General features: G+C 41.6%; 1 protein-coding gene across 1 annotated transcript in view; it reads right to left on the bottom strand.

The window, feature by feature from the left end:
- MYH15 (myosin heavy chain 15) overlaps positions 1 to 12,554 on the bottom strand; it is a 150,527-nt gene extending 137,973 nt beyond the window's left edge. The window contains 7 exon segments of the mRNA XM_036445109.2: positions 1,194 to 1,221; positions 1,851 to 1,901; positions 1,904 to 1,978; positions 1,981 to 2,008; positions 3,384 to 3,537; positions 5,525 to 5,636; positions 12,443 to 12,554. Of these exon segments, the coding sequence (XP_036301002.2) occupies positions 1,194 to 1,221; positions 1,851 to 1,901; positions 1,904 to 1,978; positions 1,981 to 2,008; positions 3,384 to 3,537; positions 5,525 to 5,636; positions 12,443 to 12,542 (548 nt within the window). The 5' untranslated portion in view covers positions 12,543 to 12,554.
- Positions 12,555 to 12,824: the final 270 nt, after the last annotated feature.

Below are 12,824 nucleotides of genomic sequence, written 5' to 3'. Positions count from 1 at the left end.
TACAGCCTCATCACCCAAAATGTCACAGGATCAAGGTCTTCCTTTCCCCAAGTGAAATTTAAGAACATATCCTCTCTACAAAGCACTGAACTCTACCTTCCCTTTCAGCTCTAAGATTCTGGGATACTATTACTTTTTTTTGTAAGAGCTGAAGCCAATGGGGACTTCAATATGTGAGGCTTGAGGCTCATCACCATTGCATAGGAAGACCGGGGACTGGAGCACTTCACTGCCCCATAGTCTCAGCCTGTCCCCTCTGCCACCAGTAATAGTTCACCTGGCCAGTGCATGCTCTTTCTATCAAAACTAACATACAAAACTGTTGGCCCAGAAAGAAGCTCACTACAGACTGATTCATTTGCCTCTCGGCATAACCATATGTCTTGTCTCAGCTTCTGTTCTTATAAGGGAATTCCTTGTATCACATGTCTAACGCATCTAGGGGAAATAATGAACAACATACAGAAACAGACCCAGAGACAGAGAAGCAGCAATCAGACTGTCAAACCTTAGAGGGAAGGTAGGGGAGGGTGGGTGCAAGGGGGAGAGATCAACCAAAGGACTTGTATGCATGCATATAAGCCTAGCCAGTGGTCATGAACAACAGGGGAAGGGGGGGCATATGTGGGAAGGGGTTTGGGATGGGAATTGGGGGATGAGGACAATTATGTGATACCATAATCAATAAAGAATTTTTTTTAAAAAAAAACCTAACATACAACATGGTATCATTGAATGCTTTCCTTTCGTCCTCTTTCCTCCAAGCCTCACCATCTTTTGGCTCCTACTACTTAATATATCTTGGCCGGCCCCAATCAGGCTGCCATAGCAGCAGGTTATCTGTTCCTCGGTCATCGCATTGGAATTTTATAGTCTCTCTGCCTAATTAGCCGGTCCAGACCTTTGTGAAAATGATTAATTGGATAGGAGCTGTCTCTATCAAGAGTATGATTAAAGCCAGTGTGTGCACTGTGGGCTCTCAGGGATTTCCTAAATGATGGAAGCAGCCTGGCTGGCACCCCATGTGGAGTCATTTCCTGAGTACCGTATTCCTTCCCAGCACATATTCCCTTTCTAAAGAGCAAACAGTTCATAGACAGCTAATGTGTGTTTTATTCTCAGTGAAATGGAGGTGTCTGTTTCCAGTGGAACTCCCACTGCTGGCCAAGAGGAAAGGCAAGGCAAACACTTACGTGAAGACTCCAGACTGATTCTCTCAATCTGAAAAACAGGAGAAAATGTCAGAACATCCTTTTGCCAGAGCTTCTATGTATTGGCATAAAGTTAGTAAAAATTTCCTTGGTTGCAATTTGAAGTCAGATACAAGGAAATGGTTGTGTGTGTTTCGGGGCGGGGGGGGGGGGGGGTAGGGGGGGAGAGAGAGACAGGGGAGGCCATTTAAATAGTACAGAGTAAAACATTTTTTTTTCTGCCCTTATGTATATCAGTCATAAGAACATATAAATTCTAGGCCTATTTTCTTGTTCCAAATACAAACGGCAACTGACTAATGGTTGACATGTTTAAGCCTCTTAAGAAGCATGGTGTAATAATAGATGCTTTAAGCCAGGAACTCTGGCAGGCCATCTACAGGGGGCTCACTCTGGGCCAGCCTCTGGGCCGAGCATTTCAATGCTTTATCTCACTTAATTTGATGTGTGAGCTAATCGTCCTCAGAACCCTAGGAGGTAGGCTTTATTTGCCCACGTTTCATCCAGAAGGAAAAGGAGCTTCAAGTGATTAGGTAGCTGTAAAGGCCACGCTCTGCTCACAATGCCTGCACGTCTCTCAGTGACACTGAAAAGTGGATCAGATATTTTTACCTTCCATTTTGTAGGGCAGCCACTTACTGTGAAGCGTATCCTGAAAGGCGTTCTCGGCAACACCGAGGATGTGAGGGGCCCCTCTGATCACCTCAGCCCTTTGTAGGCAGCCACCACCACTTCTTTCTGATGCACTGGAAGCCATATGTGGGGCTTATGCTCACACAGAAGAGACCAGAATAGGTCTGAGGGAAGTTCAGACAAGATTTCAGAAAACAGGTTAGAAATACTTCCAGGCTTCTCAGCTTTTTCACTGTCAGGTAGCATTTGTTTGAATATTTACTTGTAAAAATACTGAAAGGAGAGAGCTTGTGGGTTCTCCCAGAGAAGGGAGTCCTAACAGGTAGAGGCAGAGGCAGAACCAGGTTAGAGTGACAGCAGGCGCTGGGATCACCTCTTCCCCAGGGACAGCCTAACTGCTAACATGTCTGACACAAACACCTTCGGGACAGAGAAGATGCTAACAGACAGCTGGCCTGCAGATTTTGCAGGCATTTGAAGCCAGAAGGAATCTGGCCTCAGAAAGATTAGGAACCTGATGTTTAAGGCATTGAAAGGAAGTCATGGGAGTCACTCAATCACTGTAATGGTTGTGGCCACAAAAGATATGCCCATGTCCTAATCCCAGGACCTATGAATATGATCTTATTTGGAAAAAGTATCTTAGCATATGTAATTAAGTTAAGGTTCTCAAGATGATATCTAGGTGAGCCTTAAATCCAGTGGCTGGTGCCCTTATAAGGATAGAGGAGAAGGCGACGTGAAGATGGAGCCAGAGATTGGAGTGATATGACCACAAGGAATGCCAATAGCCACCAGAAATGGAAAGAGACAAGAAATGATTCTCAGCTAAAGGCTCTGGGGAGTAGTGACTCTGCTGATTTGATTTTGGACTTTGGCCTCTAGAACGGTGACAGAATGAATTTCTGTTGTTTTGAGCCTCTCAGTTTGTGGTAATTTTGTTACAGCATCCCAGGGAAACTAATGCAGTTACACAATAAGTCAACCAGCCAAGGAGCAAGCTGGCTACATGTCAAAGCTTCTATAGTAATGGGTCCCAAATGTCATCACTGTAACCTAATCTGCTTTGCACTGCTTCTGCTGAGTAGGTGCTAAGTAAATAAAAAAAATCTCAGCAACCAACCATCTTCAATTTAACGGTGGGAAAAAAACACACCCCATAACATTCCATTTATTGAGCACTTACTAGGTATTAGGCACTGAACTACATTATTTTACTAAATTCTCTAAGCTACTCTGGAGTGACGGGCATTATTATCCCACTTTACTGTAACAGTGACTTCAAGAAGATGAGAAACTTCACCAGTAAGTGACAGAGCTGGCATTTGGACACTGGTCTATCAGCTCTAAGCCTCATGCTTATACTTCAGCTCTACAACTTCTGGGAAGGGATATTAACACCAACAAAATAAAAGTGGGGCATTCCTCAAGGATTATCTCCATGTGACTATGCTTAAATTTGATATCATTTTCACCTAAGAGAGGACTGGAACATTGCCAATATGAGTGCCAATATAATACATATTTAAGCAATAAAGCATATATAGAAATGTAGATCACTCAGTGGCCATGGCACCCCTTCAAGGTATGTAGCACATCAGCTTCTCTGAGGTGAGTCAGCATGGCCATGTCTTCAACCATGTTGAACTGTGGAGGATTCATCTGCTGAACTTCCTCCTCCTTAATATCCAGACTCCGCAGAGAGAAAAAATTAAGATATATTTTCCTATTTTTTTCTATGCTTGTTTATTTTGCCATATGGAGCAAAGAATTTTCTAGTCAAGAAAATGATGGGGCCAGAAGAAGTTAAACCAACCTTAATGGAAGAAACAGCTGCTCCTCTTGCCCATGCTTTTTTTCTTGCCCAAAGAGGAAGTTTAAGAAAGTATTTTTGTTGAATTCAAATGGTCTAAATTGCATTTCCCTAATCCGACAGCTCCTCACCAACTCTGATTGCCTCTGAGGGGACACATATCATAGTATGTATGATTTGGCCCCTCAAAATGTCCCAACATGTTCGTAGCCTGGAGGTTTAGAAAGAAACAAGGAGGAAGACTCACCCTTTCAGACTTAATTCAGGATGTATCTATCCTCTTTCCCATACCTTCCCCAACACACACACCCCAGTTTGTTTTTGTAAAGTCTTTTACCAAATATACAGTAGTTCTGGAAAGTGTGTTCAGAACAGGCAACCCTCTCATCTGGAGGCCTAATATAATTAATTGAGTTAGACAACACACAGATTAGGAGAAAACCTCTGCAACTCATATATCTGATAAGGGACTTGTGTCCAGAATATATAAAGAATTATTTCAACCCAATAATAAAAAAGCAACAAGCTATTTAAAATGGGCTAAAGGCTTGAATAGACATTTCTGTAAAGAAGATACACAAATGGCCTATAAGGATGTGAAAAGATGCAACATTATTCATTAGGAAATACAAATAAAATCACATTAAAATACTACTTCACACCCACTAGAAAGGCTATAATAAAAAGTAGATCATAACATGTGTTGGTGAAGATGTAGAGAAATTACAACACTTACATATGCTGGTGGGAATGTAAAATGATGCAGCTGCTTTGGAAAAAACAGTTTGGCGGTTCCCCATAAAGTTAAACATAGAAGTTACCATATGACCCAGCAGTTCACTCCTAGGCAAAAATCAAAGAGAAATTACAGTACAAAAACTTGCACATGCATTTCATGGCAATATAATAACCAAAACAAACTCAAATGTCCATTAACTGATGAATGAATAAACAAAATGTGGTATATTCATACTATGGAATTTTATTCAGCTATAAAAAGGAATGAAACACTGATACATGCCACAACCTGAATGAACCTCAAAACCATTATACTAAGTGGGGGGGGAAAAGCTAAACACAAATGATTATATGTTGTATGATCATTTTTCTCTTAAATACCAAAATAGGCAAGGGAGAGAAAGAAAAGTAGATCAGTGGGTACCTACGGTAATTGAGGGGAGGCAGGGGACTGACTGCTAATGGGTATAAGATTTCTTTGGGGCATGATGAAAATATTCTAAAGTTAAATTATGGTGATGTTTGCATGATTCTTTAAATATACTAGAAACTTTGGGATTGTACACTTTAAAGAGGTGAATCACACCAAGTGGCCAGATAATTACGATCTCTGAATGCATAATAATCTGGCCACTTAGTGTATATTCTATATAATAAAAGGATAATATGCAAATTGTCCCTTCAACCAGAAGTTCAACCAGCAAGCAGGCTAGCCAACCCCTTATGTCCCCTCCCCTTGACCAGGCTGGCTAGACCCCTCCCATACATGAATTCTTAAAGATGAATGAAATTTCCTAAGGTTATCAGTTGTATATCCTACTACAGGTTCTTAATCACATTATTAAAGAAAATATTATTGCTGAAACCGCTTTGGCTAAGTGAATAGAGCGTTGGCCTGCGGACTAAAGAGTCCTAGGTTCGATTCGGGTCAAGGGCAGGTACCTTGGTTGTGGGCACATCCCCAGTAAGGGGTGTGCAGGAGGCAGCTGATCGATGTTTCTCTCTCATCGATGTTTCTAACTCACTATCCCTCTCTCTTCCTCTGTAAAAAAATCAATAAAATATATTTTTTAAAATATATTATTTGGTTAAATTGAGAAACTAATCATTCCTGAGATAAAATGATTGCTTTATCTTTCCATCTGTTGTCTCAACAATTATTTTGCCATCATCTCCACTCCCCTTAATCTCAACCTCAATGTAAGTGTTCTTGCTATCATGAATCCAGCATTTCTTTTTCTCTATAGGGAAAAAAATATGTATGAATTACCAGCAAAATATTAGGTCTAGTAATAATTAATGTCGTTTTCTAATACTTTTTTTTAAATTGAATTTATTTAAACAATACAACAAAATTTAATCAACAATATAGTTGCTGTTGTTTTCTACTACTTGTGCCCAATGCTCAGGAAGCATTTTAATCCCTCTGTTGTAAAATTCTTGTGATTTTGATGCAAAAAATTCGGTCAATGCATTTTTGAGGCATTCTTCATTATTAAATTTTTTTCCAAGAAGAAAGTTTTGCAAAGAACAAAACAAATGGTAATCGGAAGGGGCAATATCAGGAGAATATGCAGGTTGAGGGAGAACTTCCCATTCCAACTGGCGCAGTTTTTCAGCAGTGATTCTTGCAGTATGCGATTGTGCGTTATCGTGATGAAGAATTACGCCCTTCCGATTAATCAGCGTGGGTTCTTTTTCTCTTAAAGCTTGGGCTAACCTTTCCAATTGGGCACTATACACTGCACTTGTAATGGTTTGGGTAGATGGTAAAAGTTCATAATGAAGAATTCCTTTAAAATTCCACCAAACACACAACATCACTTTTTTCGCATGCAAGTCAGGTTTTGGCGTGGGCTGCGGAGCCTCATTTTTGTCCAACTATTGAGGCCGCCTTTTCAAATTAACATACAGCACCCATTCTTCATCTCCGGTAACAATTTGCTCTAAAAACGGCAAACGGTTTTGACAAGAGAGGAGCGAACTGCAAATTGTGACTCTTTGATTACAGTTGTTGTCGGTCAACTCATGAAGAACCCATTTTCCAAACTTTTGGACTTTGCCAAGTGCATGCAATTGATTAGAAATTGTTTTTTGTGAACAATTTAAAGTTGTCACAAGCTCTTGTTGGGTAATTTGAGGATTTTGCACCAAAAGAGCTTGAAGAGCTTCTTGATCAAAATTGAACACACAGCCTCGACCACTCTAGTCATCTAACGAAAAATTTCCCTCGTGAAATTTCTCAAACCAACGCTGGCATTTTCTGGCGCTAACTGCATCTTGACCAAGAGCACTACAGATGTTTTTTGCAGCCTCACTTGCTTTTCTTCCTAATTGGAACTCGTAAAGCATGCAGTGCCAAATATGCTCTTCATTCGCCATCTTCTTCGCCCTAGTTTTGCAACAAAAACCAAACCAAACACAAACTTTTTCAAGCAAAACTTGTTAATTGCACTTCACACGTTCTGTAGATACCACGTGTTTGAAGGTTATGTCAATACAAGTCAACGCCAAGCAAGATTTTAAACGAATGTTTGAAAACGACATTAATTATTACTAGACCTGATATGTTAGACACTTTTGTACTGATAGGTATGACCTTGTTTCTGCTAATTCTGCTTGTTGATTCAGAATCATCAAATAAGTAATTGCAAAGTTCAATAAAATTATGAAAGGTTATCTTGAAAAAAACATCCACCCAATGACTGTGTAAGAACAAGAGACATTTCAGCAAGAAGAGGTAGGGAGCATCATACGCCATTTTGCTACCAGAAGTTTCCCTGCTCAAACCTTACCCACTCCTCCCACACCCAACACTTACCTCCTACTCACTGCCTCAGATCCTGGGAAATTGCCTAGGTGCTTTGATCCTTCCCAGCTCTCTTCCAAAAAAAACTTCACTTAGAAAGGTCTAATGAAAATCTGGGTTAGTGGTCATATCTACCTTTAGGGTTTCTTTAGCCCTTAGTTGTTTTTTATATTATCACCTGAAGATATTTTTCAATTGATTTTCAGAGAGTGGAAGAGACAAGGAAAGAAAGAGAGAAACACATCGATTGGTTGCTCCCTGCACTCACCCCAACCAGGGCCTGAGCTGGGAAGAGCCTGCAACCGAGGTACACGCCCTTGACCAGAATCAAACCAGGACCCTTCAGTCCACAGACTGATGCTCTAGCCACTGAGCCAAAGAGGCTAGGGCTAGCCCTTAGTTTTAATTTTGGAATAAAAGCCTGCCAAGGGAATTACATGCTAGAATTGGAAGGGGAAGATTGAGGAGAGAGAAGATGAGGTTATATCTATCATGCAGGATAACTGGTTCTGACCATTTTTTTGATGTATTATTTATCTCTTTTCAGTCTCCTCATGATAGCAAGACCCATCCAAGCAAAGCAGCCCTCCACAAAACAATTAACCAATAAGAGGTTTCTGGTACAATGAGGCAAAATTTCATACACACCTGAGACAACTTCTCAAGTTCTTTGCCACCTGAGACAGATAGCCAGGGAAGATGAATGAGAAATGGACTTTTAAAGCAAAGTGAGTCTTACCAGAAGCTCACAGAAATCTCCTGACACAACTTCTCTAGTAGATAACATTTGGCTGGAAGGGGGAAATCTGACCTCGTGGCACAGATGAAACCTTGCTGCAACCATGGCAGTAACACCAACTTTGTCACCACCACCTCTGCTGACACATGAATTACAAAAGCTACTCGTCCAAAGGCTTCAGGACAGGGCCCTCATCAGATGCCCAAGAGGTGGGGAAACAGACTTTGGAACAGAATGTGTGAGAAGGGGTGAAGTTGGGCAACATTCTTTTGCTCATACTTTCTTACCCTCACCATCAACACTGCTCCCTTCTCCGGTTTCCGGATTGCAACCAATTCATCACTAAAACTGCTGGGCCAGAAGATTTTTTTATTCCTAGTTGACTGATTTTGTATTTGCTTCTACTTGTTATTTGCATTTTAAATACTGGGCTTGCATTGTATCTATTCTTTTGGACTCTTTTTGCAAAAACGGATCTTGCTTTGTGTTACTTCTATGAAAACAGGCTCGTTTATGAAAAGCACCCATTTTGCATACATATTGAATATTTAAGGTAAATACACTGTATTTTAAACCAAATGTTTTCACTTGGGGGAAAAAACAAGGCTATCACCTGGCACAGATTCTTCCTCTCTCCCCACCCCCTTCCCATGCTCCCTTTTATTTAAAGAAAAAGAACCAAAAAAAAGAGATTAAGAAAGTTGCCCAGCCGTGGCTGGTTTGGCTCAGTGGATAGAGTGCCAGCTACAGGCAGAAGGGTCCCAAGTTTGATTCTGGTTGGGGACAGATACCTTAATTACATTCTCAGTTCCTGGGCCTGGTGGGGCATTTATGGGAGGCAACCATTGATGTGTCTCTCTCACATCGATGTGTCTCTCTGTCTCTCCTTCCACTCTCTCTGAAAATCAATGGAATATCCTGGAGTGAAGATTAAGAGAGAGAGAGAGAGAGAGAGAGAGAGAGAGAGAGAGAGAGAGAGAGAATTGTCCATAGTCACATAGCTAATTAGTGGCAGTCATTAGACTAAAGTCCAGAAATTAGATTACCTACCTCCAAAATCAGTGTTTCCAATACAACATGCTTCCTCTATCTCATATGCTACCAGGGGTCCTCAAACTTTTTAAAGTGGGGGCCAGATCACGGTCCCTCAGAGAGCTGGAGGGCCGGACTATATGAACTACTAATTCCTACTGTAACACCTCGGCTGCGCTCACTGCCCAAAAAACCTGGCGGGCCGGATCAGACTCCTCTGCGGGCCGCATGTGGCCCACGGGCAGTAGTTTGAAGACGCCTGTAAGCTCTTTTTCATCCATTGTTTCTCTCAATTATCAGGTTCTTCAGCTGCCTCTCAATTAACAATTGTTTTTAATCACCCTTAGAAACTGTGAGAGAGAAGAATTTTCTGAAACTTTTACCTATCTGAGTCCCAGGCCTTGATGGGGATGTTTTTGAAGATGAAGTAAATTAACTCAGTCAACTTTTTTAAAAATATATATTTTATTGATTTTTTACAGAGAGAAGGGGAGAGGGGGAGAGAGTTAGAAACATCAGTGAGAGAGAAACATCCATCAGCTGCCTCCTGCACGTCCCCCAATGGGGATGTGCCCACAACCAAGGTACATGCCCTTGACCGGAATCAAACCTGGGACTCTTTAGTCCGCAGGCTGATGCTCTATCCACTGAGGCAAATGGGTTTCAGCAACTCAGTCAAATTTAATTCTTTGCATTCATAAATAATTACAAAGATGGAAAAGAGACAGCAATGGATTTGAATGAGGACATCTGGCTTTCCTAGTAATATAATAAAGAGGTGATATGCAAATTGACCCTCACACCTTCACACAAGATGGCCACCCCCATGTGGCCAAAGATTGATGCTACAAGATGACTGGCAGGGGAGGGCAGCTGGGGGTGACCAGGCTGGCAAGGGAGGGCAGTTGAGGGAGGACCAGGCCTCTAGGGGAGGGCAGTTAGGGAGGGCCATGCTGACAGGGGAGGGCAGTTAGGAACAACCAGACCAGCAGGGGTGGGCAGTTAGAGCTACCAGGCCTGCAAAGGAGGGCAGTTGGGGGTGACTAGGCCTGCAGGGGAGGGCAGTTGGGGGCAATTGGGCCATTAGGGGAGGGCAGTTAGAGGTGACCAGGCTGGCAGAGGAGGGCAGTTAGGAGTGACCAGGCTGGCAGGGCAGGGGAATTAGGGGCAACCAGGCCAGCAGGGGAGGGCAGTTGTGGGGGGGGGGGGGGAACCAGGCCTGGAGCGGAGGGAGTTGGGGTCAATTGGGCCCACAGGGGAGCAGTTAGGTGTCGATCAGTCTGGCTGGGGTATGGTTAGGGGGTTATCAGTCTGACAGGCAGGCGAGTTAGGAGCCAGCAGTCCCAGATTGTGAGAAGGAAGTCTCTCAGGGATCAGGCCTAAACAGTCATACATTCCCTGAGGTGTCCCAGATTGGAGAGGGTGCAGGCAATTTGGACTGAGGAATATCTTCACCCCCTCCCCGCAGTTCACAAATTTCATGCACCGGGCCTCTAGTAAAATATAAAGAATGGTCTTATTCCTTATTTCTTTGGGCCTTCATTTTTCTCATCTATAAATTCAAAAGGTTTGCCCATTTGATTTCATAATTTTAGATGATTAAATATCTTTGTCAAGATAATGGTAACATTTGTCTATTGAAGAAAACTTTAAAAGTATGAAAAAAATTTTTTTAAATATCACCTATGATGGAACTCAGAAAACCATTATTATCTGTTTGAAGCATTTCTTTTAAGTCTTTTTTTCTAGAGCACTGATCAAAATTGGGGTAATCCTATATTCAGTTTTTTTTATAGTGATTTTAAGTAGATTATCTACCCATTCTTCTGTAAAAGTCATTTACATTTGGCTTTGGGATAGTGTTTTTTCTTTATCTCTAAAAGCACATTTTCTGACAACCAGCAATTCTAGTTTCCTGTCCAAGGTGTTAACCCTATTGCATTGTGTTTGTTTTCGCCATTTACGGTCTCATTTGGTCCTCATAGATGAAGGCAGACAGAGTAAGTATTATATGGTTTGACAGATGAGAAAACAGAGCTCAGTAAGAAGTGATTTGCTCTAATTACACAGCTAGAGAACATCAAGGATGGGGAATTTGATCCCAAGACTACTTGCAAAATACTTTTATCACACTGCTTTCACTTGGCCTAAGTCCCACAAACCATAATGTATTGTCTGCTAGCCCAGGGGGTGAAAAACTTTTGCTGACTCTCATATTTTTGTTGCCAGTGCATTTCTATGAAAAAGAATAATTAGGCAAAAAATAATAATAATAATAATAAATTAAAAATTATGTTATTGTTATATTTTAAGTAATTATTTAGAGTGCCAACAGAGCCTACTAAATGTATCATCCAATTATCTCTAGAGCCTGGGCTTGATTTTGATTTTCTCTCCGGAATCCCTACAGTCTGGTCCTCTGTTATCTCACTACCTGCAATAAGCTTCTGCATGACCAGCTCTGACCTCAGGGATAGTTTGTTGTTGTATTTGATTTGATGGATTATAATTAGCTTCTCTAAAATGCAATCACAGTAATGAAATTCAATGACTGGAAACTGGGAACTGATCCAGAACTGGTCTATGATGGAAATATAATGTCCTACATAACTGGCTTGAATTCTAATTGGTCATATTAAAGCCTGATGTTGACTAATTTTGAGTACTAGAACAACGCTCAGTCAGTATTTATGTTACACTATTGAATCATTTTGGAATTGAGATATGTAGGTGGCTTGATGCTAGATTACACTATGAATCTGATTCCAAATCGCCAATTAAATTGGAATTCAGAAAGTGGCCATGCAGCCCAGACATGAAAAGGGCAGGGGGAAAACACATCATTTATTTAGAGATTTTCATGTAGCACTTAGCCTTTATCTTGAGGCTAAATCCTCATTAACCTTTGTTTTTGCCTGTCACTACCAATAAATTATTAATCAGGGTGAGCAAGTCTCCCAATTATCTTTTGTTTAATGTTGGCTGAGTGACCCTGTTGACCTAGAAGAGAGCCAGAGGGCAAACTCCAACACTAGTATATTCCAAAGGACCCAAAGATGGCTTGTTATTCCTGCCTTCCCAGTCTTTTCCTGTCTTATTTACAGTAAACAAGCCCAAGCTACAATCTAAGTCTTAGTCCCCTCCCTTCATCATCCATTAACAACTAGGAGGTTTCTCAGAAAGACTTTACCTGGGGTCATTCCTACAGATATCTGTACTATAACAGTATTTCCTGGAAAAGAAAACATGTTTTATGGCCAAGTAAGCAGGGCTTGCACCTGGGTGCCTCCCAGCACTTCTCTCATCTGCAAACTTCCATCCCTACCCTGGATACTCTGGGCTCCTCAACTGCTCAGAGGTTCATAGAGATGGGTTAAGTTGATCTCCAGATGATGGTTCTCAAACTATAAAATTATCTCAGTTGCCACCTGGCAGCAGTAAAATAAAGTGAAGCCAGGAGTCACCACAATGAGTCTTGGCATCAAAGGCCGTGGCCTGTAGCAGAAGCAGCTCAGCCTTGCTTGTTCTGAAGAAGGTCAGAGCCTCTCCAAACTCTAACAGATCCATCCTTCTTAAAGGGATCCACCCCAATGCTGAGCCCTAAAAGTGAACTGAAAGGGTTCACTCGCAACAGACAGGAATGGGCCAAAGAAGTGGAAATGAGGCATCAGGCACCAAAAATAGACCAAAAAGGTTAGGCTTCCTTTTTAACTATCCCTACCCCTCTCTCTGTCATGCCTCAAGTTGACGATAAAATTGGACTCAAGTCTCTTGTTAGGAGTGGAAGAAGGGCTTTCAGGTTTCTAGTGCATCCAGGCAGATGGAGCATTGTAACCAGATGATGCTGAC

Source organism: Pipistrellus kuhlii, unplaced genomic scaffold (assembly GCF_014108245.1).
Source record: "Pipistrellus kuhlii isolate mPipKuh1 unplaced genomic scaffold, mPipKuh1.p scaffold_m20_p_2, whole genome shotgun sequence".
NCBI lineage: Eukaryota > Metazoa > Chordata > Mammalia > Chiroptera > Vespertilionidae > Pipistrellus > Pipistrellus kuhlii.
This window is presented reverse-complemented; position numbering and strand designations above follow the sequence as displayed.